This window comes from Lissotriton vulgaris, chromosome 1_1, assembly GCF_964263255.1.
Source record: "Lissotriton vulgaris chromosome 1_1, aLisVul1.2, whole genome shotgun sequence".
NCBI lineage: Eukaryota > Metazoa > Chordata > Amphibia > Caudata > Salamandridae > Lissotriton > Lissotriton vulgaris.
The window spans coordinates 391,005,573-391,021,689 of record NC_141685.1 but is presented as its reverse complement, the minus strand read 5'-3'; the positions used below and the strand labels follow the sequence as shown (position 1 = coordinate 391,021,689).

Below are 16,117 nucleotides of genomic sequence, written 5' to 3'. Positions count from 1 at the left end.
TGCGGAGCGACTGCCTCTTTAAGAATGCATTCAGCGCCCTGAGGTCTGGAATGAGCCTCCATTTCTTCTCCTTCTTTTGAATCAGGAAGAAGCAGGAGTAAAATCCTCTCCCCTGGTGAGCCGACGGTACTCTCTCTATTGCTCCTTTTTTGAGCATAATTGAGATTTCTTGAAGAAGTAGTCGCAAGTTTTTGTGTCGCATTGGGCGAGGAGGAGTTTTTGGAGGGATATTTTCGAATTCTATTGGAATGGCCAAATTGAATCAACTGAAAGACCCACCGGTCCGTTGTAATTCTTCTCCAATTGTTGAGGAAATGGGTCAGTTTTCCTCCAATTTTCAAAACAGGAGATGAGGGATGGACTGGCTGTAGGAATAGATCATTGGCGTCCGCCAGTGTTCTTCCGTTGGTTTTTGCCTCTAAAGTTGGACTTCCCATAAGAGGACTGCCGTCCTTGTTGTTGTGACGTTGGGATTTACCCTGGTTGTAAGAATACGAGGATCTGTTCTGAAAATTACTTCTGTAAGAGGATTGTCCTCTGCCCCTGTTCCCTCGAAAGGACTGGTTTTTAAATTGTAGCGTGCCCAGCGCTCTTGCCGTGCCATTGTCCTTTTTTATTGCTTGAAGAGCTTCATCGATTTTGACGCCAAACAGGTGTTGTCCATCATATGGCATATCTAAGACTTTAGATTGCACCTCCTGTCGAAATGAGGTAGCCTTGAGCCATCCCCGCCTTCGCAATACCGCTGCCCCTGCCAGTCACTGCTACATCCATAGCACAGTCAATCAATTCAGATGCCGATGTTTGACCCTCCAGAAGAAGAGATTGAATTTCCTCTTTTGTGACGTCTGGCAGTTCAGATAAATACGGAGCAATATCTGCCCACAACTGCCTATTATACCTTCCTAAGAGCGCAATAGTTTTGGCCACTTTCACTGTCATTGCTGACATGGAGGAAAAACGCTTTCCTATATTGTCCAGTTTCCTGCCCTCCTTGTCTGGTGGAGCTGTCAACGGAAAGGAAGGATTCCTTGAATTTTTCTGCGCCGCCTGTGTCACCACAGAGTCCGGGTTGGGGTGTCCTGTAAGGGAGGTTGGTGCCGATGTTGGAGCCTTGTATTTTTTGTCCAGCCCTGGAACAACTGCCGAGACTGAGGCTGGAGTCTGCATCAACTGCACACTCTGATCCCATATATGATCGATTATCGGAATTGATCTCACTGTTTTCTTAAGCGGCTCCTTAAAGTCATATAGGAAACAGTCTTTTTCCTGAGACTCCATTGTCATATGGAACCTTTTTGCCGCCCTCTCCACCAGATTGTGGAAACCACCTATGTCCACAGGAGGAGAATCTGAAGTAGCTGGCTCAGGGGATGTTGGAGATGAAATGATGGAATCATCATCGTCATCATGATTAGATTGGTCATCCTGGACCTCACCCTCTTCTGGTTGTTCTTCCTCATCGTTAGATGATTGAGGATCTGGCAGTGGTTCCCTTTCCCGTTGGAGCACCAAAGATGGTGGTCTAGGCCATGGAGACGGAACAGTCCCCGCTGCTGGAGGAGCTGATGACTCTGGGAACCTTTGTTTATAGTCCTGTATTAGAAACCTCAAATCAAACGCTATAGATGCTGGTAGACAGACCATGGGCGTAACCTGCTTCTGAACCTGCGTCTGAACAGTATGCTCCTGGGCAATTTCCTCATCCAAGCTCTGGCATTTGAAACCCAGATCAGATGGGCTGTGAGCCTGCATTATATCCTCCTCATCCGACTCCTCATCTTGCAGGAGACAAGCTGGAGGTAAACCTTGCACTCGGCTTGGGGACGTCAATTCCGGTGTGACTGCCGTTTTTGAGATCTTTACCCTTAGAGAAGCGGGTTGTGACTCAGCTTCAGTCATCAATGAAGGGCTCATCGACGGCAGGATCGTGGATGACATATTGTCCACAGATTGTAGCTCTTGGAACCTTCTCGTCGACGGGGGAATGGTTGTCGACTGTTCCCACTGAGTCTTGACGACGTCTTCGTTGACGGAGTGGCTGTCGACGGTATGTTCTTCATCGTCGTCGGTTTCGTCGACGATGCCTTCGCCGACGATGTCACTGTCGGCGGTGCCTTCTTCGTCGTCGATGCCTTCGTCGACGGCACACTCGTCGACGATGATGTTCTCGTCGACGATAAAGACGTCGACGGCGCTGGCTTCGACGTCGACACTGATGTCGTCACTGATGTCGTCGACAAGATCTTGGGCGTCGACTATGATTTTTTAATAATAATAATCGACGACAAGGGCTTACCCGCCATCGATGATGGTGTAGTTGTCGTCGATGAAGTGTACGTCGACGATATTGTCGTCTTCGACGTCGAGACATAGACAGGAGACATAGCCTTCTTTTGCACCGATGATGGCATCGATGAGGCCGACGACGGCGCATGTTTTTTGAAGGTATGAACCTCCTTGTCAGACGCTGATGACTGGGCCTCTGAAGACTTTTTTGTAACCTTCTTTGGAGGAGCGTCTGGAGGGCTAGGGGAAGCCACCCTTGGCCTTTTTTGAAGACAGCTAGAGGAAACTGAAGAATTCTCACCTTCTTCTGAAGATTCCAAATTGTCTCAATCCTTAAGCCTGTTAAGCCAGAGTTTAAGACGTCCTTCTCTGTCTTTAAGCGTTTTTGTAGAAAATGTTCTACAAATTTTGCAATCCTTTGGTGAATGGTCTGGATACAGGCAATATAAGCAGGTCTTGTGCTGGTCTTCAACATGTAACCTCTTTTTACCACAAGAACTACATGCTCTGAAGAGACCTCTCTTCTAAGGATCAGCCATATCTACTTTTTCATTAAAGTAATCCAAAATTGTGAAGAGAGAAGATTGAAGAAAGAAACCTTAGGGGAACTCAGGTGGAGACTCCCTTAGCACAACGTGCGGTAGAACATCTGAGGGACTGAGACTCCTGACAGGAAGGTTCTAGAGGGAGGTGATAGCTGATTGGCTCTCTTCTAGAGTTTGGTCCTTTTTACAAAAGGACATAGATAGGCTACTAAGGTGAGGCCCTTAGTCCTACTTTTCTCTATATATGTCTATAGGACATTACCTTTCTATATACCGGAGACTCCCGTCTCGACGACGGGGAATGATTCAGGCATGTGAATCTATGAAAGACACCCATAATACTGGATAAGTATACAAGTATAATGAGAAGTCAGGGAGACTGGAACATGGTTCCCCAGAGGGAGAGAATGTGGCACAGTGGTCAGAGCTTTCGACTTTGGAGCTAGGGGTCTGTGTTCGAGCCTCAACATAGGCTCAACATCCTGTGATCCATGGCAAATCACCACACTATATCAATTTACATATTTTTAAATGGTAACTTTTCTGCGATTAATTTCGGAAGGGAAGACTATGGTGTTATGGGGGTGACCAAACCGGGCCTGTGGAAAATTAAATAAGGGAGCACGGTCAGACTGAGTATACTCGTTTTACATGAATTTAGCAGACTGTTAATGTTGGCATCGTACGCCCATTTCGTCCGTCATGTTGGATTGGTAGCAATCTGGTGAAGTATAATGAGAAGTCAAGTAATGTAGAGTAATCGCCAAGTAAATGATGGGAAAGCAAAGCTTGGGGACCTTAATAATTTAAAGTCAATGCCAAGAAAAGCTAAACTAGGCTAGGATATCTTAGCACTAACCCTTTTTCTTTTAGTGTAATATGTGTCCCGTTTATCAATTCCTAATGCAGCCCTGTTGGTGGATTGTTACAGAAAATTGGATTAAGCCTGACCAAGTGTTTAATGCTTTTCTCAGCCGTCTCATTATTTCATAAGTTAGTGCTATTGCCATTTGTCTGACCTCCAAGCATGCCAAAATTAGGAAGAAATCTCCCTGTGTTATGTGGGGTATAAGGGCCACAAGATTTCCTGTTTCAAGAACAGAAAAATGTTAATCCTTCCACCAATAATCTGCTGTTTTAAATATTGGCGGACAATTTAGTCAAATGGGTCTAACCTCAACGTGTACTTGCTTGCTTTGAAGTGGAGACATTTTTAAGTGGGAGAAGTCTGAAGTTAGAGAAAAAGATTATTTGGCGTAAATCAGGCATGTTGCCGTTGGTTGAAGTGCATTAAAAACAATGAACCAGGATTCAGTCTCCTGGCATAAGAGCAGCACCTTTGAGGTGATTTGCTGGCACTGCTTTGTCAAAAGAGGGAAACTCAAACATGGATCCCCAGAGGGAGGGGATGTGGCGCAGTGTTCAGAGCTACTGACTCGGGAGCTGGGGATCCGTGTTTGAGTCTCTGGGTTGGGTCAACATCCTGTGATTCTTGGTAAATCATTTATTCTCTCCCCTTCCCTGCGCTATATAAATCTATTAATTTAAATTAAATATAAAAAAAGCCAATCCGCTTTCTCGCAGGGGCAAGTGTGCAGTGTTGCGGGAGGGGAGAGACAGCACAGGGATATTAAGTGTGAAGCAGTAATTAAAATAAATAAAATACAAAACAAGCAGATCTTGGAGGGATGGTGGGGGAGGGAAAGCAGTGTTGGGGAAGAGGGACACATGAAGCGGCTGAAGCAAAGTAAACAAAACACTTATCGAGCAGAAGCAGGCCAACAAAAAGAAAAGAGTGCTCTCAAAGCGCTCTACATTACCCTGATGAATAGGAGCACATGTAATAGGGGCAGTCCTCATTGGAGGATACAAAAGGTCCAAAAGGAGGCACTACTAAGTGTATCCACCAAACAAAAGCCAGCATTTCCAAAGCACAGAAATAGGAATCAATAATAAAATGGGCGGTTCCTCAAGCCCATATTATAGATACAGCATGTCTTGAAGAGACAGCGCATGTGCTGCCTAGGCGAGACCTAAAAATTCACCTTAAGACTCAGAATGAAGGCATACAGTCGGTCAAGTAGAGGTAGAAAGTGCAATTTTGGCATAATGTATTCACTGACACTTTTCCTCTAACAGAAATACAAAGCTACAAGTCCCTTAGTGAATTTAAATACATACTTTTTATACATAAACCTCTTATGAGATTGAAGGTTTAGCGTTTATTACTTTGCGCTACTTTTTTATCTTTCCAAACACATACCATTGCAGTGTTTTTACAGAACTACGTATTGTTATTGCAGACGCATATCCAATCATTCCTTTTACAATTATAGCTGCCTCATTCAATCATGATATGGCTATTGGCCACTGTATCAGACATAAATGGGTTTGATTGTGTTTGCTGCGCCATGGGAAGTTAGTGCTTTTGGTTTGGTTTGGTTTGGTTTGGTTTCAAAGACCAGATGGTGCCCTGCGTTGGCTGCATTCCATATGCAGACATGCACGCGTATGCCAATCTGAGGTCGATGAAAAGCCGTGGAGTGATGCTAAATTCCGTTCACTACAGTGCAAAACTAAAACACAGGCACAAAAAGTAATCTAATAAAACAGTGCCTTATTTCTGTACACTCATACCTAAAACATAACTTGAGGAACCCAGTGCAGACACTACCACTGCGTGCTTCTGTGACTTAAGAGGTCACATAGAGCGCCAACCCCCATCTACGCGCAATTCCTGCAGAGTCTGCCTCAGAGCGCTTGTCTCACTACTGACTAATGAATGCAGGGCAAAACATCAAAATAGCCACAGGTGCTGTTCACCTCAACTATATATTCAACCTAAATAACGAACTACAATGTACGCCTCCATACAGTTTGTCTGCAGGTAACGTATGCCCATGGGATAATATCGGCCACAAGCGGAACTCCGTGCTTGACGCAAAGGCATGTGTATATCTGTGAGGAGTCCAGTCTAACTGAAAAATTATGGGTGCTTCACTTAATTTTGCAAAGGATGGGAGCTATTTTCTTGTGTTCATTTAATGAACATATCGAGGGCTTCAAGAATTTGGCAAGTAGAAATCATGTGTTTATATAAGGGATAATACATTGGTGCATTTACAAATGGAAACTAAGGGCCCGGTTCACAGAATTAATGTAAGACTCAATCCTAAACTTACTACTATTTTGGTATTCACAGAATGAACTTACTACTTTTGGTATTCACAGAAGTTAGGATTTTGTCTTAACAGACTTAAGACAAAATCCTAACTTCTGTGAATATCAAAAGTAGTAAGTGCATTCTGTGAATACCAAAATAGTAGTAAGTTTAGGATTGAGTCTTAAATTCATTCTGTGAATCGGGCCCCAGATCATGACTTAAACCATTGTGAATGTTGAATCATAAACCAGATTACTTGAAATAGCATGCAATCGAGGATCTATATTCCAAAGAGCTTAATGACTTTGAGCTAATATCTACAGAATAGTGCATTATAATCATCCTTTTTCAAATCATAAAGAGAGAAGCTGACTTTCATCTTTTTGGGTGAAACACCTGAGAACATTTTTGGTTAGGGGTTTAAATCCAGAGTAAAGTATAAGCAACAATACCTGAGGAAGATTCCCTTAATGTTTGGCGTAGAGTCAAAGGAGCTATCCTGCACTTTCACAATCTTGTTATGCTGAAGGTAAAGATATTCCAACGACTCAGGGAGGTCTGATGGGATATAGGAAAGCTGATTTTCAGACAAATCTAAAATCTAAAAATAAATAATGGAAACAGTTAAATAAAAGCATCTCTTGGACATCGGTAGCTCAGTTTCAATCCAGCATGCAATTTCAAATAAGACGCAGATTTATTTTACATGTTGCAAGATTCAAACAAATAAAAGAACCATTGATAAACGCAAAATGCAAACATGAAGAAAGGTATTGGTAGAATTTTTTTTTGACTATACAAACAAAATGTATATATGGTTCAAAATTTTAATGTAATAATGGATATTTTATTCTCATCACTAAGTGAAGCAAAACTTTGTCCAACTTTATGGGTCTTTGTTCAGCACCATTGAATATAGTAAGAAATCTTGCCATCCTGATTGATGACAAGGGTACACAGGGAACTGAACAGTCTTTGTACGATACATGCCGGTTCACTCCTAACTCATCATGAAACAAGTACCTACCATGAAACCCCCTCCAGGTGACAACTCCAGACCGAGTGACATTTTTTTAATAAAACCTGACAAAGCAGACAAAGCAGCTTCCAGGGTGTCCCCATACAAGTCCATGTAGTGATGATGTTTAATGTCTACTAAAATTAGATGTTTAAAAGTCACAAGAAATGCAACTGTATATTTGAGCCATATACATGCTGATATACTACCTTTATTTGTTCATCTTTTTAACAATGACAATTGGCTAACATTTGAATTCCTTCACATATGCTGACTTATTTAAGGGAGCATAACATTCTACAACTGAATAACATGTCTAGAGAGTGCTGGACATTTTGCTGCATAATGTGGCTTGAAGCTCACAACACACTTGCTCTCAGAGTCCCCAGTCACAAGCAAGCATTTGATACAGTAGGGGGCATCCTAAGAGGTAGCCTCCTCAAAGGAACACCAGTCTGAAAATTCAAATGGAGGGGCAGTAGCCCTCAACTAGGTTTTGGTGATCCTGACAATGGCTACATAGGCCAAGCCCTCTCTGTTAGTGGATCTAAAATGTTAAAAGGATACAATACTAAGGGCCTCACTTACTATACTTTGATGTATGGCAGCACAGCATGCATTCCTGCTGCCCTGCCATGCTTCAAACTAAAAGGGCAGGTAAGTCCCGTATCTACAACATACAGCACATTCCTGTCCTTCTCACCTGCACCAGTGCATAAACAGCAGCCGCGGGCCAACGCAGACACCCTTGCGTCATGTTGCAAGGGTGCCTCCGTTGCGGGGATTATTGTTTTTGTGCAGCAAGGAGCACCTTCCTTCACAAAAACAGTAATTGATAGCATTTTCCTCTTCCTAGCAGCACGCATAGAAAGAGAAACAATTGAGGAGAAATAGAAGTATTTCTCCGCATGGCGCCACTCCTATGCCTCTCCCGGGGAGGTGTAGGATTCTGACGCATTCACAGCTTTACAAAATGTTGTAAATCTGGGAATGTATTAGGTTCCATGGATGTTGCATGGGAACACCCACAGCAACACACATGGAACTCCACTTTCACCCAGAGCAATCCATGAAAGGGTCCATATTAACAAGGCCATGAAAAGACATCCAGAGTGACTTTACCTGGCCTTGTAAATATTGGCAAGCCCATTGCGTTGCCACTGGTGCCTCAAAAAAAATTTGACGCAATGGCTGCGCAATGGGCTTTTGAATGGATGCCCTCAATTGCAGATTTTGATGACCACATTTGGGGCAAAGACACTCCAGTGGTATTTGAAAACTCTTCTTCTTTTTGCCTATGAATTTCTCATGTCATGTATATTTCCAGTCCATTTTCAAACTCAGCAATCTGTTCAGCATTCTCAGTGGGATCCAAGATAGATTACATATGCGTAGACCCTCATTAAGAGTGGCTTGTAAATTCAGATGGGCCAGAATTACAGCTTATAAATATTCCCTACTAGTGTGTTGCATCATTTCTGCAATGCTCTAAACTTGCAAGGGCATAAATTGAAGCTTCTCTGATGAGTGATCCACATGAGTCAGGAGCTGCTTTTACTTATTCCAGGTTGGCTTGGATGGTATTTTACCAATACAAAGCTGTAATACTGTGCCTGAAAAATGTTTTTATTAGCGCAGAGCACTTACTAATGTGATGCTTAAAGATTTGCTAAAATATGAATATTGAATCAGATTCACATTTATAGTACAATCATTAATAGCTGCGTAGTGTCAAACAGTTTAAGATTTAGTAAGTGGCTCACAAATTGATAAGCCTAAATTTGTGTGAAAAATAGCAAAAATAGGAAAACAATGCTGGGATTTTTACAATGTACAGAATTAAAATGGAAAGGCACCTGCAAGCAGATGATTAGACTTATGTGCATTTAGATATACTCCAATATGTTTGACACATACCGCTGCATATGCTATTTTGACAAACGTTTTGGCTTTAAATGTACATTTATGAGAGCCCTCTTCAGAGCCGCCATATATTTGAAGGATGCCCTTTATTCTCCTACTGAATTGCATTTAAGACTGTCAGATAAGTGGTGTGTGTCTTTAATTTCTGGTTAATAGATTAGGTGATTATTGTGAGATTACATTTTGTTTATTGTTTGGAACCTAGCATATGCCTGCAAGCCTTGAACCTTTTTCAGATATTGAAGGCATTACAATGTTTTGACTCGTTTAAGGTGGGATAGGAACATCTAATGTTTGAATTACCCAGTTTCAACAAGTTGAGACACTTAGCGCCACTGATGTGGAGCATGAGAGAAAGTCCCAAGCTGATTTATCCTCTCACAGAAATATGTCTTTTATCAGAAAATACATGTATTTTTGTCTCAAAAGACACATGAAGTATACCAACAAGGATTTGAATAATCATAACACTACCTCCAACATTTAGGTGTAGCAGAAGATGTGTGTTTCTCATGCCACAAAACTAACATATACAAGACAATGGTGTAGATAACAGATATATGCTGGTCCTGAAGAAGGATGATCAAAATCATCATTATGCCCAAAAGCCATCAGAAATATACCATGCACCCGTAGTGGTCAACATGTATTGGACTATATCTATAAAAATAAACCAAATGTATTTGAACTTAAGAGTGTGAAGAATATACAGTGAATAGAAATGTATTGTCTATTGTAACATACAAGGATGTTTTCTTCCTTTGCTACTACCTATTCCTATTGTCTTCATATGCTATTAAAAACAAATCATGGTGGGCGTGGCCAAGATGGCGACGGAGTAGGACGCTCTCTCGAGTTCCTCTGGCGCCGAGCCCGTGCTTAGCATTGTTACAGCGCTATAAGCAGCCTGCTCTTCGCCTGCTCCGGACCCGCTGTGAGCCTGGAGCCGAGGGCTCCGGTCCGGAGTCTCGGTGCTAGCAGCGGAGCCCTGGGAGAGGAATCGGCAGCGGCGACGAACTGCGGGAGGCGGCCTTGCAATCCCCGGCCTGAAGTGAGGCGAGAGTAAGCATGGGCGAATTTTGCGAATCTCGCAATCCACAAAATCCGCGAATTCTCGCGAATTTGCGGATTTTTTTTTTTGTGTGTTTGCGCGGGTTTCTGCCAGTTCGCGAGGGTTTTGTACACTTTCGCAAATTGCGAACTTACCTGTCGGGTCGCAAGTTTCGCGAACTTGTTGTTTCTACGTGTCCAGCCTGTTTGGGACACTCTTCTTCATCACTGCCACTCTCTGTCACCACTGCCACTCTCTGACTACTCATGCCACCCTCTGGCCCACCCATGCCACCCTCTGTTTCATCACAGCACCCTCTGGCTGTCCAGTCAGTGTACATTATTGTGGCAACGCAAGCACACCTTCCCTGCCTCAAGTGACCTGAATTAATTTGGGCCTGATTAATGTGTCACAGAATATTTTTTTAGCTGGCACCTGCTTCCTTAGTGCTTCCTGATTAGTGATCTTTTGCACTTGCTAAGTGCTTTCATTGTTGCAAAATGAGTTACAACACCTGCCCTGCCCCAACTGACAATAATGAATTAGGGGCTGATTAATGGATTTGAACTTCCAGCCTGGCTCCTGCTTGTCTCCCTTAGCTGTAATTCAGGACCTTTGTGGCATATGTGTAACTATTCTGAGGTTCAGAGCAGGGTCACATAATAGTTGCAACTGGCAACTGAACTCGAGGGGCCCCTCAGGAAGCACTACAGGAAATGGCTACTAATGATGAGCCTGAACTTTTGAACCTGGTAAGTAGTTTCAGTTTTGCTAAGATCGTATTTCTGCAATTTTGCACTTATTCGCGGGGCGCGAAGTTGTACTGGGAAGCCGCGAACTCACGCGAACAGTGCGAGCAGTGCGAGCAAAATCCGCTGCTCGCGGATTTGCGGATTTTGCGGGAGATTCGCGAATCTCGCGGATTGCGAATTTACTGAAAATCCGCAAAATCCGCGAGCGAAACGGATTTTCCGCCCATGCTTAGGTGAGAGGCCGGACTTCCGGCCTGCGGCGGAACAGAGCAGGCCTGAACGGAGGAGAGACTTGGAGCGGGCGACCGGGCCTCACGGAACAGCGCAGCGCCTCCGCACCACGTTGGAGGCGGGGTCCGGCGGGGGGAGCTGTGGATCGGAGCGGCGGACCTGGTGAGTGCTGTGGGCCTGCAGCTTCCCCTCCCCCCCGGTCCGGTCTCGGCGCATTGATGGAGCGGCCCGTTCACGGGTTTCCCGCCTACGCCTGACATTGGGGAGCACCCAGACATAGAGCGGTGATCGCCGGGGGGCCTCGTTGTACTGAGGCACCTGGAGGGAGGCCCCCGGCACCTGACGGTTTGGGACGTGAGAGCCAGGCAGTCACTGAAGCGGGCGGCAGCGCCTCATAGGAGGGGAAAAGGAGAAGGTCTACAGCGGGGAGAACCTAGGCCCCTGGAGCTCGGATTGGCTGGTTTGCAGTTTTGAGAGAGCAGCTCGGGGGGAGAGCGAGTAGGCGCTTTAGCCCAGCGGTGGGGATTGTTGAATGCCCAGCAGATTGTGGGGGCCCAGATGCGTGGTTTCATCCCCTGGCTCTTACTGAGGCACTCCGAGACACCATGGATTGTGGTGGGATCCTGCTGAAACGCCGCCCCATGAGATTTGGGGCATCCGGTGTGGGACTGGCTGGCCTGCCTTGGTGCTGATATCGGAGTGATTGCCACACGGGTGGGGCACAGCGGGAGTATTTGGCGCCTACATCCTACCGCAGCCGCGCAAGAAGGTTGCACCTGAGCTCAGCCGGACTGGAGTGTGGCGTTTGTGATTCATAGGCCTGTGATCCTCGAACTAGCACTGCACCTAGTTTTGGTCTCACTGTGCTGCAGAGAAAGGGGCCGAAGACGCCTGGCGTGGACACTGGGGCCAACCGATGAGGACCATTGCAGGGGTCTGGTTGGCGCAACTTGAGTGACGCACCTGCACTGAGCGACGGGGAGTGGAGACGGACAGTGGGAGTGCGGGATTCATCCCAACGGCAAAGGGCACGCAGCGCCACATAAGAAGTGTCGAAATGTCGAACGCATCCCGCAACAAAGGGAAAGCTGGGAAGGATGGTGCGGCAAAGTCTACCTTGCACCCGGTGTCCCCCGGGTCCAGCGCGTCGCCAAAGAAGTCGGATGATGAGGCCCCAGCGACTAAGGCCTTCATGACGGAGCTCTTTACCTCCATCAGGGAAGACATTTCGGAACTGCGCGCCCAATTGGCATCGGACCTCCGAGAGGTGCGGAGGGATGTGGATAGCATCGGGGAGCGGGTGGCGACCCTGGAGGACCATGATCTGAGTGTGGCTAATGATGTGCACCAGCTACAGCAAGACATCATCCGGCTAACTGAACAAAACCTGGACCTCCAGTCCCACACGGAAGACCTGGAAAACCGCTCTCGCAGGAACAACATTCGCATTAGAGCAGTGCCGTGGGACGGTGAGGCGGGGGACCTCCAGGGATATGTCCAGGCCCTTCTGCTGCAGGTGCTGGGTGATGACGACGTCCATGAAATCAGGATGGACAGGGTGCATAGAGTTGGGTTGCCGCGGAGAGGGGGGCCGCCGCCGGACATATTAGTTTGTGGTCATGACTTTCAACTGAAAAAACGTATTTTGCGGAAGGCTCGAACCATCACCTCGCTGCAATTTAGGGAGCATAGGCCACAGTTGTACCAGGACCTGGCTGCGACTACCCTTCAGAAGAGGCGGGAATTCCGCCCAGTGACTACCTTCCTTCGGGAGCGCGGCATCTCCTACTCTTGGGGCCACCCATTCCGCATTATTTTTCGTTGGGAGAACAGATTAGCGCAGATCCGCTCCCTCCTGGCCCTGGAGGATGTGTCCCCATCGCAAGATGGGGGTAGCTCTCCGTCCAGGAGGCGCAGGCGCTCCTCCTCATGGCAAAGGGTGGGCCCAGACTTAGATGCCAGACGGCCTGACCGCTCGACTAGCCTGCAGGAGAGGGGGGCCGCGGTGGCCTCGGTGGCCTCGGCGACATTGGCATCCTCCCAACAAAGCTCAGGAGCTGCCTAATCTTTGGCCAACAGCAGGCAGGCGCCGGAGGGGCAGATGGCCTTCGGTTCCGTGGGTTGGAATGTACTTTTGGAGAAGACACCCCGGTCCGTGGTCCATGGGGGCACCCGCTGTGGTCCCCCAGCCCCATCCCAGGAGGACTCCTTCGTTCTACCCTCTACTGGGAGTGTTAAGTACACTTGGATGTAGTATCCTGAGTTCTTTCCTATTGTTCCTTTGTTTGAGAGGGGGTTGGAGGGTGGGGGGCTCTGGGGGGGGTTGCATGGGGGTGCGAAGGTGGCGACATGGGTGTTCTGTGGCATGTGTGGAGGGGATGGGGGTGGGTGGTTGTGGAGTGCGTGGAGCGGGAGGGCATGTTGGCAAAGTTAATGGAGGCTACCTACCAGGTTGATGGAGTCCGGGGGGGAGGTTTGGGTCACCCTTCAATGCTACCTTTGTCTGATGGGATCTCGATTGTGGGGTGGGGGGCTCATGCAATGGCTGTAGAGAGTTCTGGTTTGTGGTTCCACTATGCCTGTTAGTATAGGGACCTGGAATGTTAAGGGCCTGAATTCACCCCAGAAGTGGCAGAAAGTATGGAAGTATGTGACTGACCACCAGTTGGATGTTGTGGGGCTCCAAGAGACCCATTTGGCGCGCAAGGACGAGCTGCGCCTTCGGCATAGGGTGTATCCCCTTATATACAGATCTTCTGCATCCACGAAACATAGGGGGGTGGCACTCCTCTTCCGCGCTGCGCTGCACTTCCAGCCTATTGACGTACGCAGTGATAAGGATGGCCGCTGGCTGATGGTGAAGGGGCTTGTTCAGGGGCGGCTAAGTACCTTTGTGGTGGTATATCTCCCCAATGCTGGCCAAAATCAGTTTCTACAATGTCTGTTGCAGAGAGTGGGTGACTTTGCTGAAGGGCACTTGTTCCTTTTGGGGGGCTTTAACTTGGTATGGGATAAGACTGTGGATAGTTCTGGGGCCCATAGGGCTGACACGGGGGTGTTCTCTGCCTCCTCGCAGCAGTTGGTGGGGGAGCTAGGGCTGGTTGACGGCTGGCGCTTTTTCCATCCTACCACCCGAGATTACACTTTTTTCTCTCATGTACATCACGCCTACTCCCGATTGGATCACATTTTCCTTAGCCAGGCTCTTAGAGGAGATGTTCTTGACTCCGTCATTCTTCCACTTTCCATCTCTGACCACAGTTTGCTGGTGCTTAGCCTCCGTTGGTCGTCGACCGGTGACGGGCAACGGAAATGGTACTTCCCGGCCTCGGTGGTAAGGGATGATACCTCTAATAAGGCATTGCGGAAGGCCATCAGGGAATTGTTTGAACTTAATCCCGTGTCCGACACCTCGGTTTCCAATACTTGGGACACCTTTAAAGCGTCCGTCAGGGGCACATGCCTGGGCCTCAATGCGAACCTCAATAGGATGCGGCGCAAGGACCGGGAGGATCTGGAGGCCGAATTGGCGAACCTCGAACAGGCTCACAAGCTCAACCCTTCGAGGGTGACCCTCCGACCCTTGACCGCGGTCCGAGGGAAATTGAGAGCCCACTACAATAACAGGGCCGAACTAACATTGTTGAGGTTGGGACGGCACTCTTACTCTTGTGGGAACAAGGTGGGAAGGCACCTGGCGCGTCAACTAAGGGACAGGCGGGAACGTGAATATATCGGGGGGATTCGGGATGCTACGGGTGGGGTGCAACATCGGGATGAAGCTAAAGCGGCCATTTTTGGCCACTTTTATGCGGACCTCTACGCGGGAGACAGGTTGAACACGAGAGCCCAGAGGGAGTACTTGCGGCGCTTGCCCCTCCCCCAGATATCCAATGAGTGGAATGAGTTGTTGGGGGCCCCGATCACCAGGGAAGAGGTGCTTGAGGCAATCAAGAACCTAAAACTACACAAGGCTCCTGGGCCGGATGGCTATACCGCTGTTTTTTACAAAACATACGCCACCGACCTTTGTGACTTTTTGGTGTCCCTCTTCAATGGCATGGCCGAGTCCGGTTCTTCAACCGGTTTCCTGGCTGTGGCGGTAATAACGGTTTTGCCGAAGCCGGGGAAGGACCCCACCCAGTGTGCCTCATTTCGCCCCATAGCGCTCCTCAACATAGACGCCAAACTGTATTCGGCGATCCTGGCGCATAGGCTACAAGACCTGATGCCGGCGATCATACATCCTGACCAGTCCGGATTTATCAAGGGGCGTCAGACTCACGATAATACGCGCAGAGTGGTACATTTAATTGAAAAAGCAAACAGGTTCCACATACCGGCAGTCCTTGTGCGGCTGGATGCCGAAAAGGCCTTCGATCGTGTGGACTGGAGCTTCCTGTTTAATACGATGGCGGCCTTTGGCTTCTCGGAGAAGTTTATCAGCATGGTGAGGGCTAACTTCTGCAGCCCTAGGTCTCGAGTAACGGTGAATGGCCACATGTCGGCGTTCTTTCCACACTCTAGAGGCACTAGGCAGGGGTGCCCTCTTTCCCCCCTCCTGTTCGCGCTGAGCATTGAGCCTTTGGCGGTGGCGGTGCGAGAGCAGGAGGGGATTCGGGGCCTTCCGTTCACAGGAGAGCAACATAAAATCACGCTCTTCGCGGACGACATTTTTTTCTCTGTTGCGGACCCGGAACACTCGCTGCCTTGTATTAGGGAGACCTTGCAGCAATATGAGGAGGTGGCCGGCTTCAAGGTTAACTATAGCAAGTCGTATATCCTGAATCTTACTCTCTCGCAGGCAGAGATGGAACGCGTGCGACCTCTGACGCCTTTAGCTTGGACCGATGGTTCAATTGTCTATCTGGGGGTCCACGTGACTCCAATAGTGGGCAAACTATTCTCGTCCAACTTCCCGCCCGTGTTAGCGAAGACCCAACCCGAATTGGAAAGATGGAAACCTAAATTTTTGTCGTGGCTGGGTAGAATCCATGCTGTAAAGATGGTTCTCCTCCCTAAATATTTGTACTTATTTCAGGCCCTGCCCATTCCTCTGGACAGCGACTATTTTCGGCGTCTCAAGACGCAGATTTTACGTTTTGTGTGGCAAGGGGGCCGTGCACGATTCTCTTTTTCGGTATT

General features: G+C 47.6%; 1 protein-coding gene across 2 annotated transcripts in view; it reads right to left on the bottom strand.

The window, feature by feature from the left end:
* PODN (podocan) overlaps positions 1-16,117 on the bottom strand; it is a 429,517-nt gene that overhangs the window by 19,819 nt on the left and 393,581 nt on the right. For both annotated transcript variants that reach the window (XM_086952453.1, XM_086952454.1), the window contains exon 9: positions 6,450-6,598. In XM_086952453.1, the coding sequence (XP_086808579.1) occupies positions 6,450-6,598 (149 nt within the window). The remainder of the gene's footprint in view (positions 1-6,449; positions 6,599-16,117) is intronic.